This window comes from Magallana gigas, chromosome 6, assembly GCF_963853765.1.
Source record: "Magallana gigas chromosome 6, xbMagGiga1.1, whole genome shotgun sequence".
Lineage (NCBI taxonomy): Eukaryota > Metazoa > Mollusca > Bivalvia > Ostreida > Ostreidae > Magallana > Magallana gigas.
The window spans coordinates 4,117,603-4,138,123 of NC_088858.1; the positions used below are offsets into that span (position 1 = coordinate 4,117,603).

Consider the following 20,521-nt stretch of genomic DNA (forward strand, 5'->3'; position numbering starts at 1 on the left):
CAAACACTACTGTAACATATGAATAAGATAAAATACTTTATTATTTTTAGTTCTAGAATGTCAGGGTGTCTCCAAGGGGGCATAATCTATGTACAATTTTACGCACAATGACACAAAGAGCAAGAATAAATTATATATATATATATGGTTTAGGGATGAGGATCTCAGAAGTTAACAAAATATACAGTGTGTCATCATTTCCTATTTCATAAAGGGGGGGGGGGGGTTCAAGACAACACCTGGGGGTCATTAATGTACTTTACATCATTTGATGCATCATAATGACATAAGAAGATATTTTGTATTTTCCTGTTTCGTGATGTCAGAACAGTCCCATAAGGTCATGACCTACATTGTATTTGATGCATTATAATACATTAAGAAAGAAATACTCCTTCCTTCCTATTATAACTCATATAAAAATGATAAGTGTTTACACTTACTTAATGTAATACACAAATTTAATACGAAATTGTTTATACAGGGTCAATATGGGGTCAACTCAATCGTGCAAGTCTGACAAATGAAAAAAATAACTTTTGCAACTAAAATGACAGAAACTTTACAAATGCGATAGCATAGGTAACGATAATAAGCTTATTTAAATATTAAAAGATGATGATGCAGTATGCTGTCAAAGGGAGATCACATTTAGAAAATGAAATTAGAACTTATGTATGCTGGCATATCGATCATTATATTGTGCTACTGCTACTACATGTATTATGCTTACCTATATTGGTCAACATCATAATGATAATCCAATTAAAACACAATAATGACTTCCTTTAGCTGATCTTAACTAATCCTTTTCTGCATCATATGGAAAACACAGACATGTATGTATACACGTGAACCCAATGCATCTAATCGAAGAGCTGGGTAAAACTAATACCCGCTAATGAGACTTGCAGACCTGTGTTGTGTACGTAATTTCAGACAAAGATCAGTTATTTGTAACATGCATGTATTTTTATGACCGATTCTTCAAATTCACTTGCACTATTTTATTAGGTAAATAACAGCTTTAAGGTGCCGCAGGACACCTGCATATTGTGATGTATACTTTCTATTGGGGGGGGGGGGGGGTCTGGACCCCTCACTCCCACCCCTTCTCTAAATCTGTGCACACGATCATGTACATGTAGGCACACAGAAGCAAATCTAAAACCGGCAACCGCCACGGGGAGGGGGCATAATTTAATTTTTAATTTTGTTTGTAATAATTATATAGACCATTACATTTCCTATGACATGAACTATGTTAAGATTATTGATTAACTGAAAATTCACTGCAAACAGTTTAACCCCAAATTGCACATAAAGTGCTGCTCATGTGTATTATCATATGGGAAGGGATCTCATCCTTCAGTTATGAAAATTATGATTTTTAAATGTATATCCGGAGCTTGCATGTGGCCTTCAATTTTAATTAAACTGGTACAAACCAGTTTTATTTAGGGGCTAACACTTGGTGTGGGTATAACTGTCTAATGTCAGCATCTAGTTTTAAAATGTACATCAAACGAATTACAGGGCAGTGCAGGATATCCATAGGGATATTATTTTCAGGTCTCAAATTTGGGCTTTATGGATACCACCAGGTGGTTTCGAGGGGTTAATATCTCCCTTGGTTTTGATCACGACACATTTATATTTTTTATCCAGGCGATCTTTACTGCCTCCGAAGTTGTCAATGCTCCTACAAATTATTGATTCATTATTCATCTTGATATTAGTTAAAGTTTACCGATGATAAAGTATAATATATTTTCTGAATGAGTACTCTCAGTACTTTGATTATTTTCCTTATTGGTCGTTAGCTTCTACCGGCTTAATGGCTGCTCTTAGCAGCTGCTACTTCAGCATGGTTATAATGCCTTACAATGGAGTAAACTTTTCTTAATTTTGGTTTCATCATTTATTCTGGGTGAAGCAATTTCATACCAAATAGTTTGTAGTAGGGGAAAATCATCAATGCAAGTATACTTGAAATTCATGAACAATATCGAGTCTACTCTTTCATCGCCGATAAACATAATTTTGTTTTATAGTGTCTTGTATCTCGAAATAATTCTAATGTGTTGTCGCTCGTAATAATGACACACCTGCGTATGTAATAAACCCAGAGGTGCCCGAATGAAAGTTCACGAGACTTCACCGAGATTTGTTAAGTTCCTGTGAAATTTCGAGCGGAAGTATAAGTGTTCGGATAATATTCTCAAAGTACGTAACGGCAAAATATATCCAAATCCAAAGAACAATACCGATTACCATATTAGATTAACAATATAATATAAGCTAGATGTAAAATGTATATTAAGATAAGTCAACGCTAAATACGTTTTGTGAAGCAGTTATGACAAAACTTTGGAATAACTTAAGTTTAAATTAGGAATATCTTAAGTTCTATCATAAAAAACATGTTAGGTAACCTTTTTGAAACGGGTTCCTGTATTTCTCTTTAACTACCAGAGTAATTAAAAAAGAAAAACATTAACATATATATATAAAAAGTAAAAATATGATTAATATCAATGGCAGTAACTTATGTGGACATATCAAAAACTAATGTTTAAATTTCATATTTGATTACAAGTACCCATATTCTAGAACAAAGACTGTAACCAAGTTGTGCTGTTTCCCGCGATTTTCCTGCGAAACAGAAAGGATCAAATCAAATAATTTTAAATGACAATGGCAGGGGTGAGATGGCAGGCTATGTATCGAAAAGGATTGCACACAAAAAAGTTTTTAATATAAACAAAAATTATTATTATGATTTGTTTCAATACATATTTGTGTATTTCTGTTTGAGGGTATCAAACTCTTTTTTTATATGAGTTCACTATGCAAATGTATGAACGAATTTTTACAAGAGCCACATATAGCTCATAAAACACAAAAGGGTTTGTTAATTCTATAAGTTACTGATGATGTATTGGGTAACTTAGACAATTATGATAGCAATAGCAATATATTTTTGTTCTTTTTAATATAATGTAGTTCTAATTCATCTTTTAAACAAGGGGTATATCTTAATGGGGTGTAGGAAAAATATAAATGCTTTTGGAAAAGTTTTAAACCATCATTTGATTTTCAGTTGTTCCCATATTTTGTACGACCTACTCTGCCTAACGCTTCGGTTTTACAATGTGTGGTCAAAGATCGATGTTACCTTAATTTGTGGGCAAAAAGTGCCCTGGGCATGTACAAATGGTAAGGACAAAATAAATTACAATGACAATGTGAATAAATGTAATATGAGTATACAAAGTGTTTATTTTAAAGTTAACTAACCTCTTTATAAATTTATGTTTTAGTCCTTTACTTCAGACAGACAAAACCATAGAAGATGGTGTGTATATATTTCCCTTAAAGGACTCTGCTCATCAGCCTTGCCAGTATGATGTGTCAATAATAAGAGACAACGCTACGGATCTGCAACTTTGTTTTACACTCTTTAACGATCTAGAACAGTTAGTTTTAAATAGTGTTTTCTGTTGAGTGATTTTTTTCTCACAAAAACCATAAAAAGTACATGTTTTTACCTCCTCTATAACAATAAACTGATATATTGATAAAATATTTAAATTGTTTCAGTGCTTAAAATGAGTTACTCTATTTAAATAGATTTTTCTGAATTTCCTTTTTACATTAATTTGTTGAATACAATATTCAGTTTTTGTGTTTTCTACGTAACAACGTTTATATTTTGTTCAGTTAGTGCAATTAGCCCAGTGCTGTTTGTTTTTAAACGATTAATCAACAAACTGGTATAGACGAAATTGTTCATTTCATTCAAAGAAATGTAACGTTTTATGATAGAATTCCAGAATCTTTAAGTATTCTTTTCCACTGAATATATATATATATATATATATATATATATATATATATATATATATATATATATATATATATATATATATATATATATATATATATATATATATATATATATATATAAATATATATAAATATATATGTATATATCTTTGAAGATATATAATGTTCAAAGACCAACGCTGTTACCTCATCAAGTTTGTACATGAATTGACAGGTTTGTTATTGTACATTTACTTTGTGTACGTGTTTCAAATTGAACAATTCAAAACATGAAAAAAATTTAAAAATTGGACCGATCACCCTCTTTTATGCTTGGTATATGCATTTGTCGTATTCAGGCAAGGGAACTTGTGCCGGCAAGTTTTGCTACAATAGTGGGTTTTGTGACGGAAGCTCATCCACTTTCAAATGCCTGTGTCGAATTGGATTTTCTGGTATCAACTGCTCTGAGAGTAAGTTGAAAATGTGGTAGTGACTGCATGTTTTTAAATGTGTTGTATTTTTAAAATTTGTATCTAAAAATATTTACTATTTACGTTGTAGGTCATGGACGCGTATTAGATACTGACGTGCCTTCTTACGAGCAGGTTATTATATTTTAATTACAGGTAGCTCGGTTACAACAGTTTGTAATCAGGGTTATTTTGATAATTATACCAACATATTTTCAAAAATAATTTCTTTTTATAAAAAATATTGTAACGATTACTTAAAATTAACAAGCTGGTTTCAAAAATAATATTAGTTTTGAAATAATATTATAAGTTAACATTATTACCAATCATTTCAAAAGAAGAACGAATGACTTTTGCCTATAGGAATTAAAAAATCAAATATTTACAATTTATTTTTAGAGTGTTTTAATACATTAACTCAAACATGCTGCAATACATATGTGCAATGTATTTTAATATTTAGTTTATTTCATATTAGTTATACTTCCTTCTCAGAGTTTCTTTGGGGATCTTGCTTTTCCTAAATCAGTTTATTGCAAATATGATACAGAGTGCGTGGTATTGTTTTCTGTATCTCACAGCTCAGGGTAAGTGTACAGATAAATCCAGGTAAAAATTGTTATAATTTGAATTCAGATTAAAGTAAGTTTTTACGATATTACCTAACAGATCAAAATAAAAGAAATACATCATTGAGGTTACAAAATAAGTCAAATATATAATATTTAATACTGATCTTTCAAGTCGCACTTTGTAATTCAGATAAATATTATCATTGTGTTTAGTGCAATATTCAGACGGCACTTTAACAGAAGCGGGCAACCAGTCTTTAACCTCAGTCACAACTGACCGTACGTGTTTGGTAATCGTGGGTGTGCTACGGGTATTGCCAGTCGTGAAACCCGTGGCTGATCTTAGCATTAAAAGTCGTGTTGAAGTGATAGAAAGTGCAACGTTAGACGTTTGACGTACGAGTTGTAGGTGTCACGTACAAATCTGTTTAAAGACGAGTTGGTACTCGCAACGTGCGATGTTCGTAGGCACCATACCTCCGTCTTACAATTATTGTGCACCATACGTACTTTTGCCTTACGAACCAGAGTGAGACATTTGCGTCGTGGGTCACATGCAAGTCAATCGTACCGACGTCTTTCTTTACTTCATGACAGCTGCACGGACAATTACACGTATCATTGTTCTAATAAATAAAGAACATTTTTCTTTTGGTATGTACTGAAAGATATCTTCTATAAGCAAGTAAGTATTGAAACGTCAAAAGAACTCGAAGAAAAAGACGACTATTATCATGTAATTGCTTCTTTGATGATTAGACTAGCGTAATACTGGACGAAAGAATTTTTTAAAAACATAATTTATCTTTCGTATCTAATACCATAGATATTGAAAAATTCTCTGAAATCTAGAAAAAAGTCTGCGCAAAAAAAGGTTTCAGCGAATTAGTTATCTACTAAAGATTTTCCTGGCCAATGTAATATTTTAAAAAGATTTTACAATTTTTTTTAAAAGTATTAGTTGAACTTAACAATATATATATATATATATATATATATATATATATATATATATATATATATATATATATATATATATATATATATATATATATATTAGCTTTGTTTCTTCAAGTCATTTTACCCAATACAAGTACAGTACCAGAATTAAAAATTTTCCAATTAGATCAAGTTGTTGCAGACAGTACGATAGAAAAGATTGAGTTAAAGGCTATTTATCAAATGAACCAAATTTGTATTTCTTAAATTGAAAACAATAAAGAAAAGAAGAAAAAAAATCATTGAATAAATGACAAACTAAATTGCAAATGTGGGGTCTTTTCTTCTTCTTACTCCGAAAATCTATCCTAGCACACTTGCAAGTCAGGGTGATTAGGAAATATTTTGCCTTTTCTCTACAATCTACTTCAATGTCAAGTTCTTTTTTGTCCCATTTTACTTCTTTACCTTCCATTTGTTGTAAAAAAAAAAAAAAGGTTGTTGTTTTTGGGTTTTTTTTTTTATTTTGGATTGAGAAAGGGGATACTAGAATATTTGATTTGATTTTGATGAATGGTAAAACTGTCGATTCTCTTATTTTTATTGTGATTTTTAACATAATCATTTTATATAAAAATATTAAGGGCGATTTGCATGCACCCCGAGCAATTAATGTACGGTGACGTAAGTGTGATGTATGTTTACTGTGCATTCAATTTATATGTAAATGGTGTGCATGAGCGACTTGCAGTCAACGTACGTGTACGTTAAGGGCAAGTGTGATCTTCTTTCGTCATCCGTGCATGTCGAATCGTACGGTCATCTAACGGGTTCCTTAAATCTTTCGGATTCCTTGAGTGAAGTGCAATTGCAGCGTACGTTTTCAGATCTTGCAAGAAAACCGTGGTGATCGTTGGGCACGTTACGTCCATCCAAAATCTTCAGATGCACTTTCCATTCTCGCAAGATTTTCAGTTAAATCCGCCGGTAGACCACCCTTAGAAGCAGTAACGACCAGTTGTGACTAAGGCTTAAGGACGACGAACCCAATTCGCTTTGCGCAGATACATCGCACATCTAAAAAGATTGATCGTTACGAACAACAAGTTTTCAATATTAAGTTACAACCATTAAAATTCAATGCTTCTGAAGCAATATATAGCTGTTCTACATCATCAATACACACTTTATGTAGTGGAAGTAGTGGCTGACCTTGCTATGATTTAACGAACAAGGCTATTATTTATCTAAAATACGTTTTTCAACATTATTTAACCCGCACACATTTCATTAGGGGATATCACATTACTGTAATAAGTTTTTATTAGCTGAAGTTATTGTTAACTATCTACAAAGGTTAGCCAAGAGAGTTTCAGCCAGTGAACACATTATTTACATTTCGATCTGCTTCAATACTTGTATTGAAAATAGAGTAAAACTGTCCCTGTGCTTAAGTTTTAAAGTATTTTAGTAAAAAATGTAATACACACTCTGATGGTTGTTTTGTTTCATAAGTCAACCTCGAAATGATAAACATAACCTCTTTTTGTTTGTGCATACTTCTCGTGAAAAGTTACAGAACCGCACTTTGGCATGTGCTCCGATAAAAACAAAGTAGATGACAAGGGTTTTTTTCAAATGTTATTTAGTTAAAATCATCATATAAGTAACATACTCAAACTTATATAAAAAATCTATTGCAGAATTGTTTTAAAATTATATTTTCTGTCACAGGAACACCTTTCCCCATTATGTTTAGTTGAAAAAAAATGATACAAACATTTTATTAGATGGTCCCTATTAAAATTCTAATTCGATTTTTAGGTCACCTGAGTAAACTCAGGTGACTTATTGCTATCCGTTTTCGTCCGTCGTCGTGCGTCGTTTGTCGTGTGTTAACAATTTTATATTGTTAACTTCTTCTTAAAAAATACAAGGCTAATTGTTACCAGTTTTGGTGTGAGGCATCTCTATGGTAAGTCGAATCTAAATTGTGAAATTCATGGCTCTACCATCCCCGGGGCACCATAGGTGGAGCAAAATATGTCAATAAAAGCCAAATTTTCAAAAATCTTCTCTATTCCCATACATATGAGGAAAAAACCGGTTGCATGGTTATGATGTCCATGAAGCCGTCTACCAAAATTGTGAAATTCCTGGCCCCTGGATCATGGGTTCGGGCTCTAGGGTGGGGCAAACACGGCCATATAGTAAAAATGTATTAAATCTTAGAAAAATCTTCTTCTCTATTCCCATATATATTTGTTAAAAACGAAATGCATGATTATGATGTCCATGAGGCCCTCTACCAAAATTGTGAAATTCATGATCCATGTGTCAGGGGTTTTGGCTCTAGGGTGGAGCCAATATAGCCCTATAGTAAAAATGTATTAAATCTTTAAAAATATTCTTCTTTACTCCCACACATGTGAGAAAAAAACTGAATACATGATTATGATGTTCATTAACTCCTCTACCTAAATTGTGAAATCCATGGCCCCTTGGTTAGGGCTTCAGGAGATATGGGGGGGGGGGCAATATGGCAATATAGTGTTAAGGCATAAAATGTTTAAAAATATTCTTATATATATATATTATGTTAACCAGGAAGTCCTCTACTAAAATTTTAAATTTCATGTCCCCTGGAATATGGGTTTTGACTCTAGGGCAAGGCCAAAATGAATGTATAGGTGTTAATGCTTCTAATGTTTAAAAATTTCTTCTTTACTCCCACACACCTGAAAGGAAAACTGAATTCATAATTTTGTAGACCAGATCTTTAAGTTTTTCGCCAAAATTAGAGGTTTCATAGTTCTTTTTGAAAGATTTCAAACAGGAAGATGGTCTCCATTACAAATTTATAATTGTTCTACTCCAGAATGACACCTAATTAAATGCATAAATGAGACTCCTCGAAAAGTTTGTGTATGGGTTATATGCTACTCAGGTGACCGTAAGGCCTATTGGCCTCTTGTCATGTTATTTTTGATTTTTTTTAAAATATATCTGTAGTAACTCTAACTCATAAAAATGTTCATCATTATTTTAGAAATGAATTGGGTCGTCGTCCGTAAACCGCGTTTTATTTTAAATAAATGAAGACTAATCATTCATTTCAGTGTCATGTAATGAACATGAACAATTTATACAGGCAGGTCAATATTTAATAATTATCTATTTCAAGTATGTTTCCTGTTATATACATGTAGTAAATGGATTCGGTAGCTCTTAAAACATAACATTTTTTTATTGATTCGTTAGTCTTTAATTATTGGGTATAACGCAGTATTGGTATATATATGTATTTCTGTTTAAAGAAAGTAACAATTAAGAAACAATCAAAGTTTCATTTTATAGATTTCATACTGGGTGGAACGGTACAAACATAGAAGTTATCAATATCCGCTATGAAAAAATTCCTTCTTCACTGGATGTAATTGGTAAAGTGGTTCTGGTACACAAATCAACAGGAACCGATTTGTTTTGCCTTATCCTGTCCTCAACAAACAGGTATGTAACCATGTATGTTAATATTTAATGTACTTTTTAAACAATTTTATACATATGACTTTATGCAAACTGAAAGATGTCTGATCCGCAGCATTTGTTCAAAAACTCTTTAATTTATATCAAAGATATCACCTTAAGGATGGTAAATTAAAGTTACATTACCAAATGAGAATTAATTATAATGAACAATGACATTGGCTTGGGGGTTTCAAAATGACCAACACTATTTTGTCTGGAGACTTACTTTACATAATCATTTTACACAAAGAACTATATATGATATGAGTCAAATTTGGTCCCCATATTTCGCCATTTTTTAAAGTGTTTCGGGCACAATAAATTGGTATGATATTTTTTTTAGAAGAGTTGTTATGAAAATATTTTTCACCTACTCATTTGAATTAGTACATTTATATGACGTCAAAAGTGACGCTATTTTTATAATTCAAACAGAATTAGTCAAAACTTGACATTTTTCTTATCTTTTTACGAATGGAAAAAATAGAGCTTCGCTTTGAACAAGGTAAATTTTTTGTCACTTTTTATTCTAGACTAGTCTCTGATTAAAATATTTTGTTTGTTCAAGCATGCGCTCAATGTTTTCTGAAAGAAAAACTGCGTGAACACGTCGTGCCTTTTTATGCTAAAAAAGGCAAAATGGCGAGAAAAAGTTATCTTTGTTACGATGTCATATTTCTAACTTGTGGGCACTTGAATCAAAATGAAAATAAAAATGAAAAACATCATGCATGTATCTATACAAAGTAAAAACAGAATTACACAAAGAATTACAGTAAAATGATGATGTTCATTTTAGGGGAAATTTAAGGCCCATATCATTCATAGTCCTTTCCTAGTTTGGTATTTTTCCCATAACATTAAAATTGCTCGAATACAACTGCAAATTTTGCTTATTTGATTTTGTTTTTAAATATATTCATAACATGAAGAACATGCATATATAAACCACCATTTTATTATTAACAACATTTCAAAGTTTATTGAGACTGAAAAAATTTAAATCAAAAAATGTGAATGCTTGATTTATTCCATATGTTAAGGGAAATTATGAAATTAAATATCTATTAAATCATTATTTTTTAGAACTTCAGCCGACGTAAAATGTTGCAGTATTTTTATGGAATCGGGTATGAATTCTAAAAATCTTAAACAAATTTAATTTTTGAAATGATGAACAAGTGTAACTTACATAAACGTTCTTTTTTTTCAGGTCATCCAAAAACCTTTCCTGATTATGGCCAGGTATTCTTTAATATGTATGCTTAAAACTCAAACTTTTATATTGATAGGTCTTTGAAAAAGAGTAATTTCGCCTTATTATTCATTTAAGGCCCGATTTATTTGGTCATCACCCAGCAATGGAACGGTGTTTACTTGTAGCTTCGGACAACCATGTCATGTACTGATTACACTCAGTAAGGAATATAACAACGCTAACTGGTAAGAACTTGATCAAATTAGTTCTTAATGTTTCATAAAAGATAGAGTTTTATGACGTCACAAATATAATATTACTACTTAAAAATGTTTAAAGAAAATTTATTTGTTTTTTTATTAAATTGGATTCAAACGTAGGTTAAAGATCAGAGTTTCAATATAATGAGAGTCAAATAACAAAGCCACTTTTAACTGTCCCGCCAGTAAGGCATTCCTATCATGCTTTGTTTTGCTATGAACACAATCCTTAATGGTAGCCTAATGGATGTTCTTTATTCTTCGTCAAGGCAGTCACAAATCTGATCTCTCTAATGGTAATTTGATGGTTAATTCTATACAATAGCCATTCATGTTCATGTTGATTTTAATTTAAAGGTTTGTTTTCTACATTAACCCTTCAACTCATCCTAAGTGTACTCAATAGAGCTAATAACAAGCAACATCAACCTGGATGTTGTGCTGCTTGATTAAATCCTTCACAAATTTGTTTTATCCGTATTGGGGTATCTATTATTGCAATATTGAAAGATGGCGTGCCCTCTCTCCATAAACACATAGTTAATAAGCCGTCGGTTTTAGTGGAAACTAAATCTTTTTTCATTTCAAAAAAAAATAATAAAAAATATTCTTTATGATACGTACTGTTGTAGCTACATACTGAACCTGCTTTTAGCTTACTTAAAGCTCGAGATCTTTTCACAAACGACAACAAAGGTAGCTCAACCATCTATATTTTGAAGGCCAGGAGCATATATGTTAAACTTCTATTTTTTGCATAGTGTTATTTATAGTTGACAAAGTACAATATTTCCCCGAGGAGCAGGTTTTAGTAACAAACTAAACTCAGAATCTCTTTTAAATGATAGATGTTTTTCCCGGAATAATAAACATTTTTTTAAAACTTTACGTTTTACTAGCCTTTCTGATAAAATGAAGTCGTCTCTATATTCTTCATATATTCTAATTAATGATACAGATATATTTGAATGAAATGATTAACTTTCTTTTTTTTTCATTTCTTATTTATTTAGGGGGGGGGGGATATACATACTGCAATGTAGTTACAAAGGTACATTTTAGTAGCAAACATGTATTCATTATTTCAATTTTATAAGTTTAATATAATGTGTTTATCAATATAATTTTTCTCTAGGAATAAAATTCAATAAACACAAATCCACGTGCAAAATTACCATTCCTTTTAATATCTTTTTATGATAAAAAATTTTTAAAAGATACATTTAATGTTTTGGCAATTTATTGATTGAGTTATTGCGTTTATTAAATATTAAACTACTTATTACATTACGAAAAAAAAAACCATTTTGGTTGTCACTCTGTAGTTTAATGAATGATAAACGTACATGTATAAGATTTCATTCTTTTTTTCCTAGCCCTGTGTTAAAGGACAGAACAAGTGATGGAATATCCACCCATATCTTTGTTTCTAATTTCACTTCGAAGTGCCGTTACGACGTGTGGATTGGATCGCCTTTGTCTGACAATAGGAAAACCAAAGATTATTGTTTTCAGAGTCCAAATTTCGGGTAACATAAATATGGGTTGGCTTTTTTTTTCTTTTTTGCTCTATTTTTCTTTTTAAAAAGTATAATACTAGAAGAAATCTGAGTACAAATATAAAAGAATGCCCAGAATGACCTCTTTTCAAAGTCTTTTTTTTTCAAATATTAAAGGGACATGGTCACGATTTTTGTCAAAAATTATTTTTCCGATTTTAATGTTTATACTGCTTCAGTAAGGCATTTTTAATAGGCAACCCAAATTTGAGTGACATTTGTTGAGTTATGAGCGAGTTATAGAGCTTACAATTCCTCACTATGTAAACAAAGCTTTTGTTTACATTTTGAATGTTGAAGTGAAAATTCCAGTTTTAGACCTCAAATGAATGTATTGATAGTTAGGAACTGTTTATTTATGTATAAAATGAATACGAATTTTGACAAATCATCTTGAAAAAGATTTTTTACTGGTATATTGAACCTATGTAAACAAAAACAGGGCACGAGCCTTGTTTACATAACGAAGAATTGTGAGCCCTGTATCTCGCTTAAAACTCATCGACGACCACCAAAATTTCACTTGATCATTAGAAATGCATTCAAAAAGCATTGTAAATAATAAAAACAGGAAAATAAAATTTGACCAAAATCGTGACCATGCGCCTTTAAGAGTCATGTTTTAAAATAAAATGTTGTTAAATAAGACTGACTTCTGTACTGTAGGAAATCGCACAAGTTATCAATAACTAAGTGAATATGACGGAATCCTGTGTTGCGACCAAATTCATTCATTTAATACATAATAATACACCCACATACGCTTTGCAAATAAGGAAACCATATACTATACAAACTAGACTTTGACCCGTGCATGCACGGGTTGACATTGTATATGATATCGGATATTTACGAAATAGATGCATCGACACAGAATAATCGAAATGTGTCTCTGCCTATACCACAGTTAAAATGCCTCCGATATACCCGTAATGTGTATAGAAATGTATGTGTCTTGAAGAAAATTAATGAAGCTGCATTGAAAATAACAGTCAAATTATTCATGATAAACCATTTTGAGGCTGTAGATACCTTTCATCTAAAATTTTAATTCATATTAATGAAGAATTCAACACTCTCTCCAGCAACGTTTTTCACTCACTTCGAGCTGACATTCGAAAATATCGGGATTTTTCATATTAAATGCACTGAGTTTGAGTTATCTCCCGTATTTCCTTTGAGGAACAGAATCTATATGACAAATTTTCAATGAAAATTTACACATATTTGTAAAATCGTTTCTAAGTTTATCCATGCTAATGTGATATTCTGGAAACAAAAACTAAAGAGCCTCCCGTGATTTAGCGTGAATGTAATGCGCATGCGCAAGATTGTAAAATCCAGAAAATTCATATGATTTCCGGATTTTTTAAAGGAATTTTCGTTGATTATTAATTAGCGAAGCTTGATTAAGAAAAAGTAAAAACAAATTGGTAATCTTCAATTGCCAATAATGTTTAAAATATATAAAACAAATGACAGTACTCTTCCGATTTCTCGGTATTAAAGACAAAAAATTCGAGTCTATTATTTTAATATAGTAGTATAGATACACACTGTAGTATAAGGTGACATAATAAAACCAGAGACTAGATATACCATAGACAATTAATATCATATGTTAATATCATTTAAAAGAGGCAATTAATGCAAAAATGATTCTATAACCTTGAAACCATATAAAGCCCTGAAGTAATTAGAATTTCGGATATTTATAGGGATATAAATAAGATACATATATACTATTAGTTAAATGAAAGAATAAAAAAAAAATATGAACAATACATTTACGAGGGTTGTTCGGAAATTATTGAGACAACACGAATATTTGCTTTTCTAATTGACGAATTTTGGTGAAAATTGGCATAGACACTGAAGAAACGCCAACAAATAATAAAACAAAGTAATATTAAAAGAATATCTAATATTTTGTTTACGACGGTAGATAAACAAGACGGTGGTCGGGGTACCCGGCGCATCCATGAACTCGGAGATTTAACAACTTAAACATCTATTTTATAAGTGTCCGTAGAATTACAGTTAATGATAAAAGAAATCAAATTAAATATGTTCATTTTGCTATTCTTTGCGACTAACTTTTGATTAAGTTTCACCGATGTTCGAATTGAAATACGGATATAGTACACATATATTTAGCAAACAATAGAAATCTGACAAGGACTTTACATTGAAATTTGACGTCAAGGCGGCCCATTGAAAACCGTCAAACTGGTGGAAATCTCAGAAGAAGACCTTTTAAGGCCACGCAATTGCTTTAAAAACTATACCATGACAAGACAAGGTATAGAGCCTCAGCTCATCATATTTTTTTCACTGATTGTTAGGCCAAAGGGATTATTAACAAGAACTTTTGTCACAGTAACTGTTGTCAACAGTTCTAAAATATATAAAAAATGACTGCAGGAGACATTCACAGGAATTAGACTTTCGGGTAAAAATAACTCGATTTTTACCATAAAAAACAAGAATTATAAAAAATATAAATGATGACATCTTAAAATGAAAACAAAAGATGAGAAATAAAGAATAATTCTTATTTCCGTTCGTTTGTAAGGTGTTTAAAACAGAGGAGCAATAAGAAGCGTTAAAATGACGTTGCGAAAAGTTTGCGGTTGCGCCGGGTGACTGGACAAAGGCACGTTGGTCAGCTTACCAGGAATTAACTATTTATGCCATGGACAAGAAACTTTTCACATTGATAATCTCTATCCTGATTTACGTTTTGGTGAAATTTCAAGAGTTTATCTTTTTTACTAAAAGAATAAGAGAAAATGTCTCAATAATTTCCGAACAACGCTCATATAGCTAGAAATAAACTTTAATAATCATGTAGAAAAAAAAACAAGGAGAAGTAAAAATAATTGTATACATACTTTTACATTTTACATCAAAACGTTTCATAAGGTTTGTGGTAAAAACGCGGTCAAGCATAAACATGCTTCTGAAATTTAAAGATAACTATTTACAAGCTAAAGAACAAAATAAAATGTACCAAATTTTATTTATTTATTGAAATCAAGTAATATTTTCACAAATTCAGTCTTGAAAACGGTTGTTTGTGATTGGTTTAAGAAGTCATAAGAAGCCATATATTATTATCTTAAATGTCACAAAAAACGATTTAATATTTTCAACATATTTTGCAGTGCTCTTGCTGAGATACGATGTTTCAAAGTTTATTTTGATCAGCATGGTAAGGATATTTTATGATTTATCATTAGATTGCATAATTTTATTATACTAACTACTGTTTGATATATTACATATTTTCTTTGGATTAAGCTTTAGTTGATACGTCAAGTTTTGTTTCAACATCAGTAACTACGGCGCCAATTACTATTAAAATCACCATCAGACAGCCGACTGCAACAGATAATAACTTGCAGCTTAGAGCAACAGTTTCTGCTTTTGAAAAAAAAAAATTTAGTTTTTGTTCTTAAATGTCATCCGTTAGCATAATTTTCCTTTTTTTCTAAATGGTACCTAAATCTTGTGCAGCATGGTTTCAAATAACGTAAATCATCACATGTTTAAAACTGCAAATTTAAAGGACAACCATAGCTTGTTTTGATACCGACCGAAACAATGAAACTAAAAACGAAACTATCAATGATTTGAGATTTGAGAATGAAGATATTTGATGGTGCTTGATAACAAAAACCAGGATAAATATGGTGTATTCGAGCTTAATTTACTAATAAATACGATAAAAAAATAGTATTAAACTGTCAAAATTTATTAAATTTATTAAACATCAGCATCATAAGGAGATTTATTCATTTCTGACGAATGAATATGTCGGACTTGAAAGTAGGATGTGACTCAACAGTTTGAGGATCACTCAAAGGTCCGATGGTCTGCGCCAAAATCTAGCAACTCGACACCCCATAATACGATGTTTAATTTTCATTCGTCAACGCTCAAGGCTTTGCCGCTCGAAAACCCTGTGATTCTAAATATATTCGTAAAAGCACGAAATCTATTTTCATTATTCACCACTGGTCCTGACAGATGTACCACAATTGAATTAGAAAGGATTGTATATGCACGAAAAAATACACACACATATTAGTATTTTATTAGAATAGATAATAAAGACGAAAACACTGAAGGTAAGTTTTATACTTTAACCGTCTTATTATCTTATTATCGCCTTTTTGCCCTTCTTTATCTACAATCGTTCGTCCCGTCTTGAATTTTCCGAAACACAGAGGTGTGGAAGATAACTTTTTTCGTTGACACAGTGATTTTAATCCACCCTGTCTTACATTAGAACGTTGTTATTTCTCTGTAACCTTTTCCATTATCAACACAGCTCCTACATCATCTAGTTTGAATGCTAACATTTTAATTCATTGACCTGGTTACCACTTTATGAGAGCAACATTTATATGATCGAGTTTGTTCAAATAATGATATTTGGAGGCAGCGTGGGGGCGACAATGGAGGAGAGATCGACCTTTTACAAAGGAATATATACGGAAAATCCTTAAAATGTCTTCTTTTGGAAAACCGTTTAGCTAGAAAAGCTGAAAGATCCCCCCCCCCAAAAAAAAATTAGTGAAACTACCGGTTGTGTAGATTAAAGTTTTTTTTAATCACATCTAAAGCTAAATAATACCCGAGATAAGGACGGGTATAACGTGGAAGGGGGATTTTTGAAAAGAAGTTAAAAAAATATATATATTTTCATGAATGCTAACTAATAAAAGAATGTTGATGATTACAAATAAAATGTCTGGAAAAATTAATTTTATATTGTAACGTTATTTTATCAGAGTTTTGGCTATTGTTGCACACGTGAGTGTTGTGGCCCATTTTTCTCTTGTTTTTAAAGCTGCTTGGTCCGAATGCTTGGCAATAACACTATCAAATAATTTCGCATTCAAACCACTATTCTAAGAAAATTGCATGTTGTTACTTGTCCTTTCTTCACCAAACTTGCATGGATGATGCATCTGGGCAGTCTTATAAATCTGACAGACTTAGGTTCTGAATCTTGGCCAAACTTTTTAGAAACTGGAAAAGGGTAACGTTTCTGGAGAAGGTTAACGTTTATAAAGCAGGTGCACTAAAACGGCCATATCTAAGCTAATACTGATCCTATATTACCACACTTGCATGGCTGATGCAAAGAAAACGCTGATCATATAAATATGTCAATGATGGGTCTGATATAAAAGCTATGAAAAGTTGAGAAAATTCAAATGAAGTTGATTTTGACAGGAAACACTATTTAATATTCAAATTTTGCTAAATTGTATGAACTTTTGTTAAACATTTGCAAATTGTATTATTACTGTAAACAATCGGTTTATTGCCTTGGCAGCTCAAAAAGAAGCAACTGCAAAAACCACCCCGTCTTCTATCGGGAGTACAGCTAGTACCAGTCACTCGGGTAATTTCTGTTTGTCTTAATATACAAACACTACAAATTGCATGTTGATCTGCATGATTACTGCTTTGTTTACATTAAAGTTTATAAGAGCAATTAAAATAACACGAACAAAAATTAAAGTTAAACATTTGATTATATTAAATTAAATTCCACAGAATTTTTTTTTTATATATTGGTATAGTTGCTTACTGTAGTTAACTTTTCATCATTTGCTTTTGCCTGTTATGTCTAAATATACCGTTTATAAAGTCAAATATGGTTTCTAATACTCTTTTGATTTAAGCAGTATTTGTTTTTATTTTATGACTTATTTTGTGGAACTTATGTCATTATATCACCCCTTATTGAAAGCTACTACAGGTTTACGAGAACGTTTTAGCACGCAACTCAAATGCAAAACATATACATTTCTAGAGTGGAATGTCTTTATGTCAATAAAGATCCTGTAGATTGCAAAATGACAATTGTTACACAAATCTGCAGGTGTTAAATTTGGACATGCTCTAAACATGTAGTAAAGCCTGAAAAAACAAATTTATTAAATAATTCTACTACATCTTGTGTGGCTATGCATATATTTTGTTTTTAAAGGATTAATGTGCCCTAAATGCGATGCGGACCTGAATTGTGTATGGAATGGGACTTGCTACCCTGGACAAGTTTGCATGATACGCTCGTTTAACGGTGCAACGGTTGTACATTGTTCTGAGGTAAATTTTAATGCATTTCACATTGCAATTTTAACCTGAAAAAAAAACTGTTCTTATTTTCACACATCATTTAACGTATTGTTTTCTAGAAAGAAAACTGCAACTTTATTAAAGCGGCCGTACCTCACGTCGAGATCTTGTGTTGTGAAGATCATCAGTGTATCACTAATATTATACCATAGAACTACAGCTGCATATATGAACATGGAAAATGATCCCAAATAAGATCATTTGTAACATGTATGGACAATTCGTATACATATGAATAAATTTTGTGCATGATTTTAGTTTTAGTTATTTGTTAACTTTATATTAATCGATAACATTAAATATAAGATGTCATGGCTAAAAAACGTATAAAACTTTTGCGATGGTTGCTTAAAAACTCATTTGGTTTTCAACAGAAAACGTTAAAATTTAACAATCAACATTAAACAAATGTGAGATTAAATGATTTGATCAATGCTGTAAATTGTTCAACTTGCTAGTCGAGGACATGTGCACTTTGATTGAAAGTATTTAGCTATTGCTTATAAATATGTAATTAATTGACAGTACTTTAAAAAATAATGACTGAATGCGACCTCGTTGTAAGCAATGAGCAGGTCTTCGTTTTGTTTCGGTGGGGGTAATTTAGATTGAGGTAAATCAAGCCTTTTCGGAATTTGTGTCAAACAATATTTTTTTATTTGAACAGCTAAAACAACATATAAACCTACTAATTAGGCCAACACTGTAATCTCACTATAGCAGAGAGGCACTGACCATAAAAAGCTGATGGAAATTTAAGCGATTTAAAAAGTGTCAGTACTTTTTGAAATATTTTTTTCATACGTGGGTTTAACACGGTTCATGCAGATAATAGCTCCCGCTTGATTAAAAAAAAAGACCTCCTCATTTTCATACATTTTTCCTTTTTTAAAATATCAGCAATTGGTGTACAATCCTTTATTTTAACAAGAGTTTAAAATATATAATGCATCTTTTTGTCTTTTCAACAAGTTTCTACACGGTAAGGCTGACAATAAACAGAAGCTTTAAAATGAATGTCCGTCCCCGATTTACTGTATAGAATCACGAATATCGACTAACCCCTACTATGTTGTAAAGCTTCGTACTTTTTATATACACCAAATTTAGCACTAAAGCTTGTTGATTCTTATAGTTAATATATCAGTAGATAAAAACTATGCTTAATTTGAATCATAATTTTTTTTCACTTTTTACCGGGGCCCATTAGTGCACTCGTTCTTATTTGTGAAAAGGTGGAACAAATTCCGGAAATGAAAAATTTATTTTTTTTCTTCAAGTGACAAAATTTATGCACAGTCCGTTTATGACCAATAATGAGGCACTGATCTGAGTTCCGCACAAACCCTGCACACAAATCCCGAGGCATGGCAGGGACAAAATGTCATTGGCAGGCTCCCTAAACGTGTAGCTAAAAAAATTCGCAAAGGTGAACAACGAACGGTTCTCGATCCGAAAAAACAACCGTCAATAAATCCGGGCAAATGGATCTAAAAGTTCAAAACAGATAATGATTACAAGGTTAGCTATTTTAAAAAGCTAAGAAAATCAGCCAGCAGAATATTAATTTTTAGGTCAAAAGTGAATACATAAGCTTTTGTTCAAAATATAATATACTTGTATATCCAGAATAAACATGACATGCGGGTGTAGAATGCCGATTTCATGACAGCATGTGAATAGACTAACTTTTAGTGGTATTCTCTTTATTCAAGGAGTATTTGAGTATTATGAGGTGATAATTTTGGTCGGGGCTTGGTCAAATCTAATAAAGCCCGAAGACACGCCCATTTTGTTTCGCTCATTTTTATGAAATTGTTGGGTTTTTGGCTTCAAAATTGATTCGTAATTCTTGGATAGGCTTGAAGAGTTATCATTACAGCAATATTTGGTATATATATATATATATATGTACAAAGAAATATTTCTAATGTGGTTTTAAAAATGTGATTAAAGACCATATAAACTGTCACTTATTAATGATTCTATGATAAAGGGAAAA

General features: G+C 31.4%; 1 protein-coding gene across 1 annotated transcript in view; it reads left to right on the plus strand.

Moving 5' to 3' along the window:
* Nucleotides 1-18,765, plus strand: part of LOC105348156 (uncharacterized) — a 48,518-nt gene extending 29,753 nt beyond the window's left edge. The window contains exons 11-25 of the mRNA XM_066088416.1: nt 3,104-3,219; nt 3,324-3,479; nt 4,005-4,063; nt 4,188-4,301; nt 4,393-4,436; nt 4,800-4,891; nt 9,173-9,325; nt 10,430-10,473; nt 10,557-10,588; nt 10,677-10,786; nt 12,178-12,330; nt 15,528-15,574; nt 17,711-17,779; nt 18,371-18,489; nt 18,579-18,765. Of these exons, the coding sequence (XP_065944488.1) occupies nt 3,104-3,219; nt 3,324-3,479; nt 4,005-4,063; nt 4,188-4,301; nt 4,393-4,436; nt 4,800-4,891; nt 9,173-9,325; nt 10,430-10,473; nt 10,557-10,588; nt 10,677-10,786; nt 12,178-12,330; nt 15,528-15,574; nt 17,711-17,779; nt 18,371-18,489; nt 18,579-18,671 (1,401 nt within the window). The 3' untranslated portion in view covers nt 18,672-18,765. The remainder of the gene's footprint in view (nt 1-3,103; nt 3,220-3,323; nt 3,480-4,004; nt 4,064-4,187; nt 4,302-4,392; nt 4,437-4,799; nt 4,892-9,172; nt 9,326-10,429; nt 10,474-10,556; nt 10,589-10,676; nt 10,787-12,177; nt 12,331-15,527; nt 15,575-17,710; nt 17,780-18,370; nt 18,490-18,578) is intronic.
* The last annotated feature ends 1,756 nt before the right edge of the window (nt 18,766-20,521 follow it).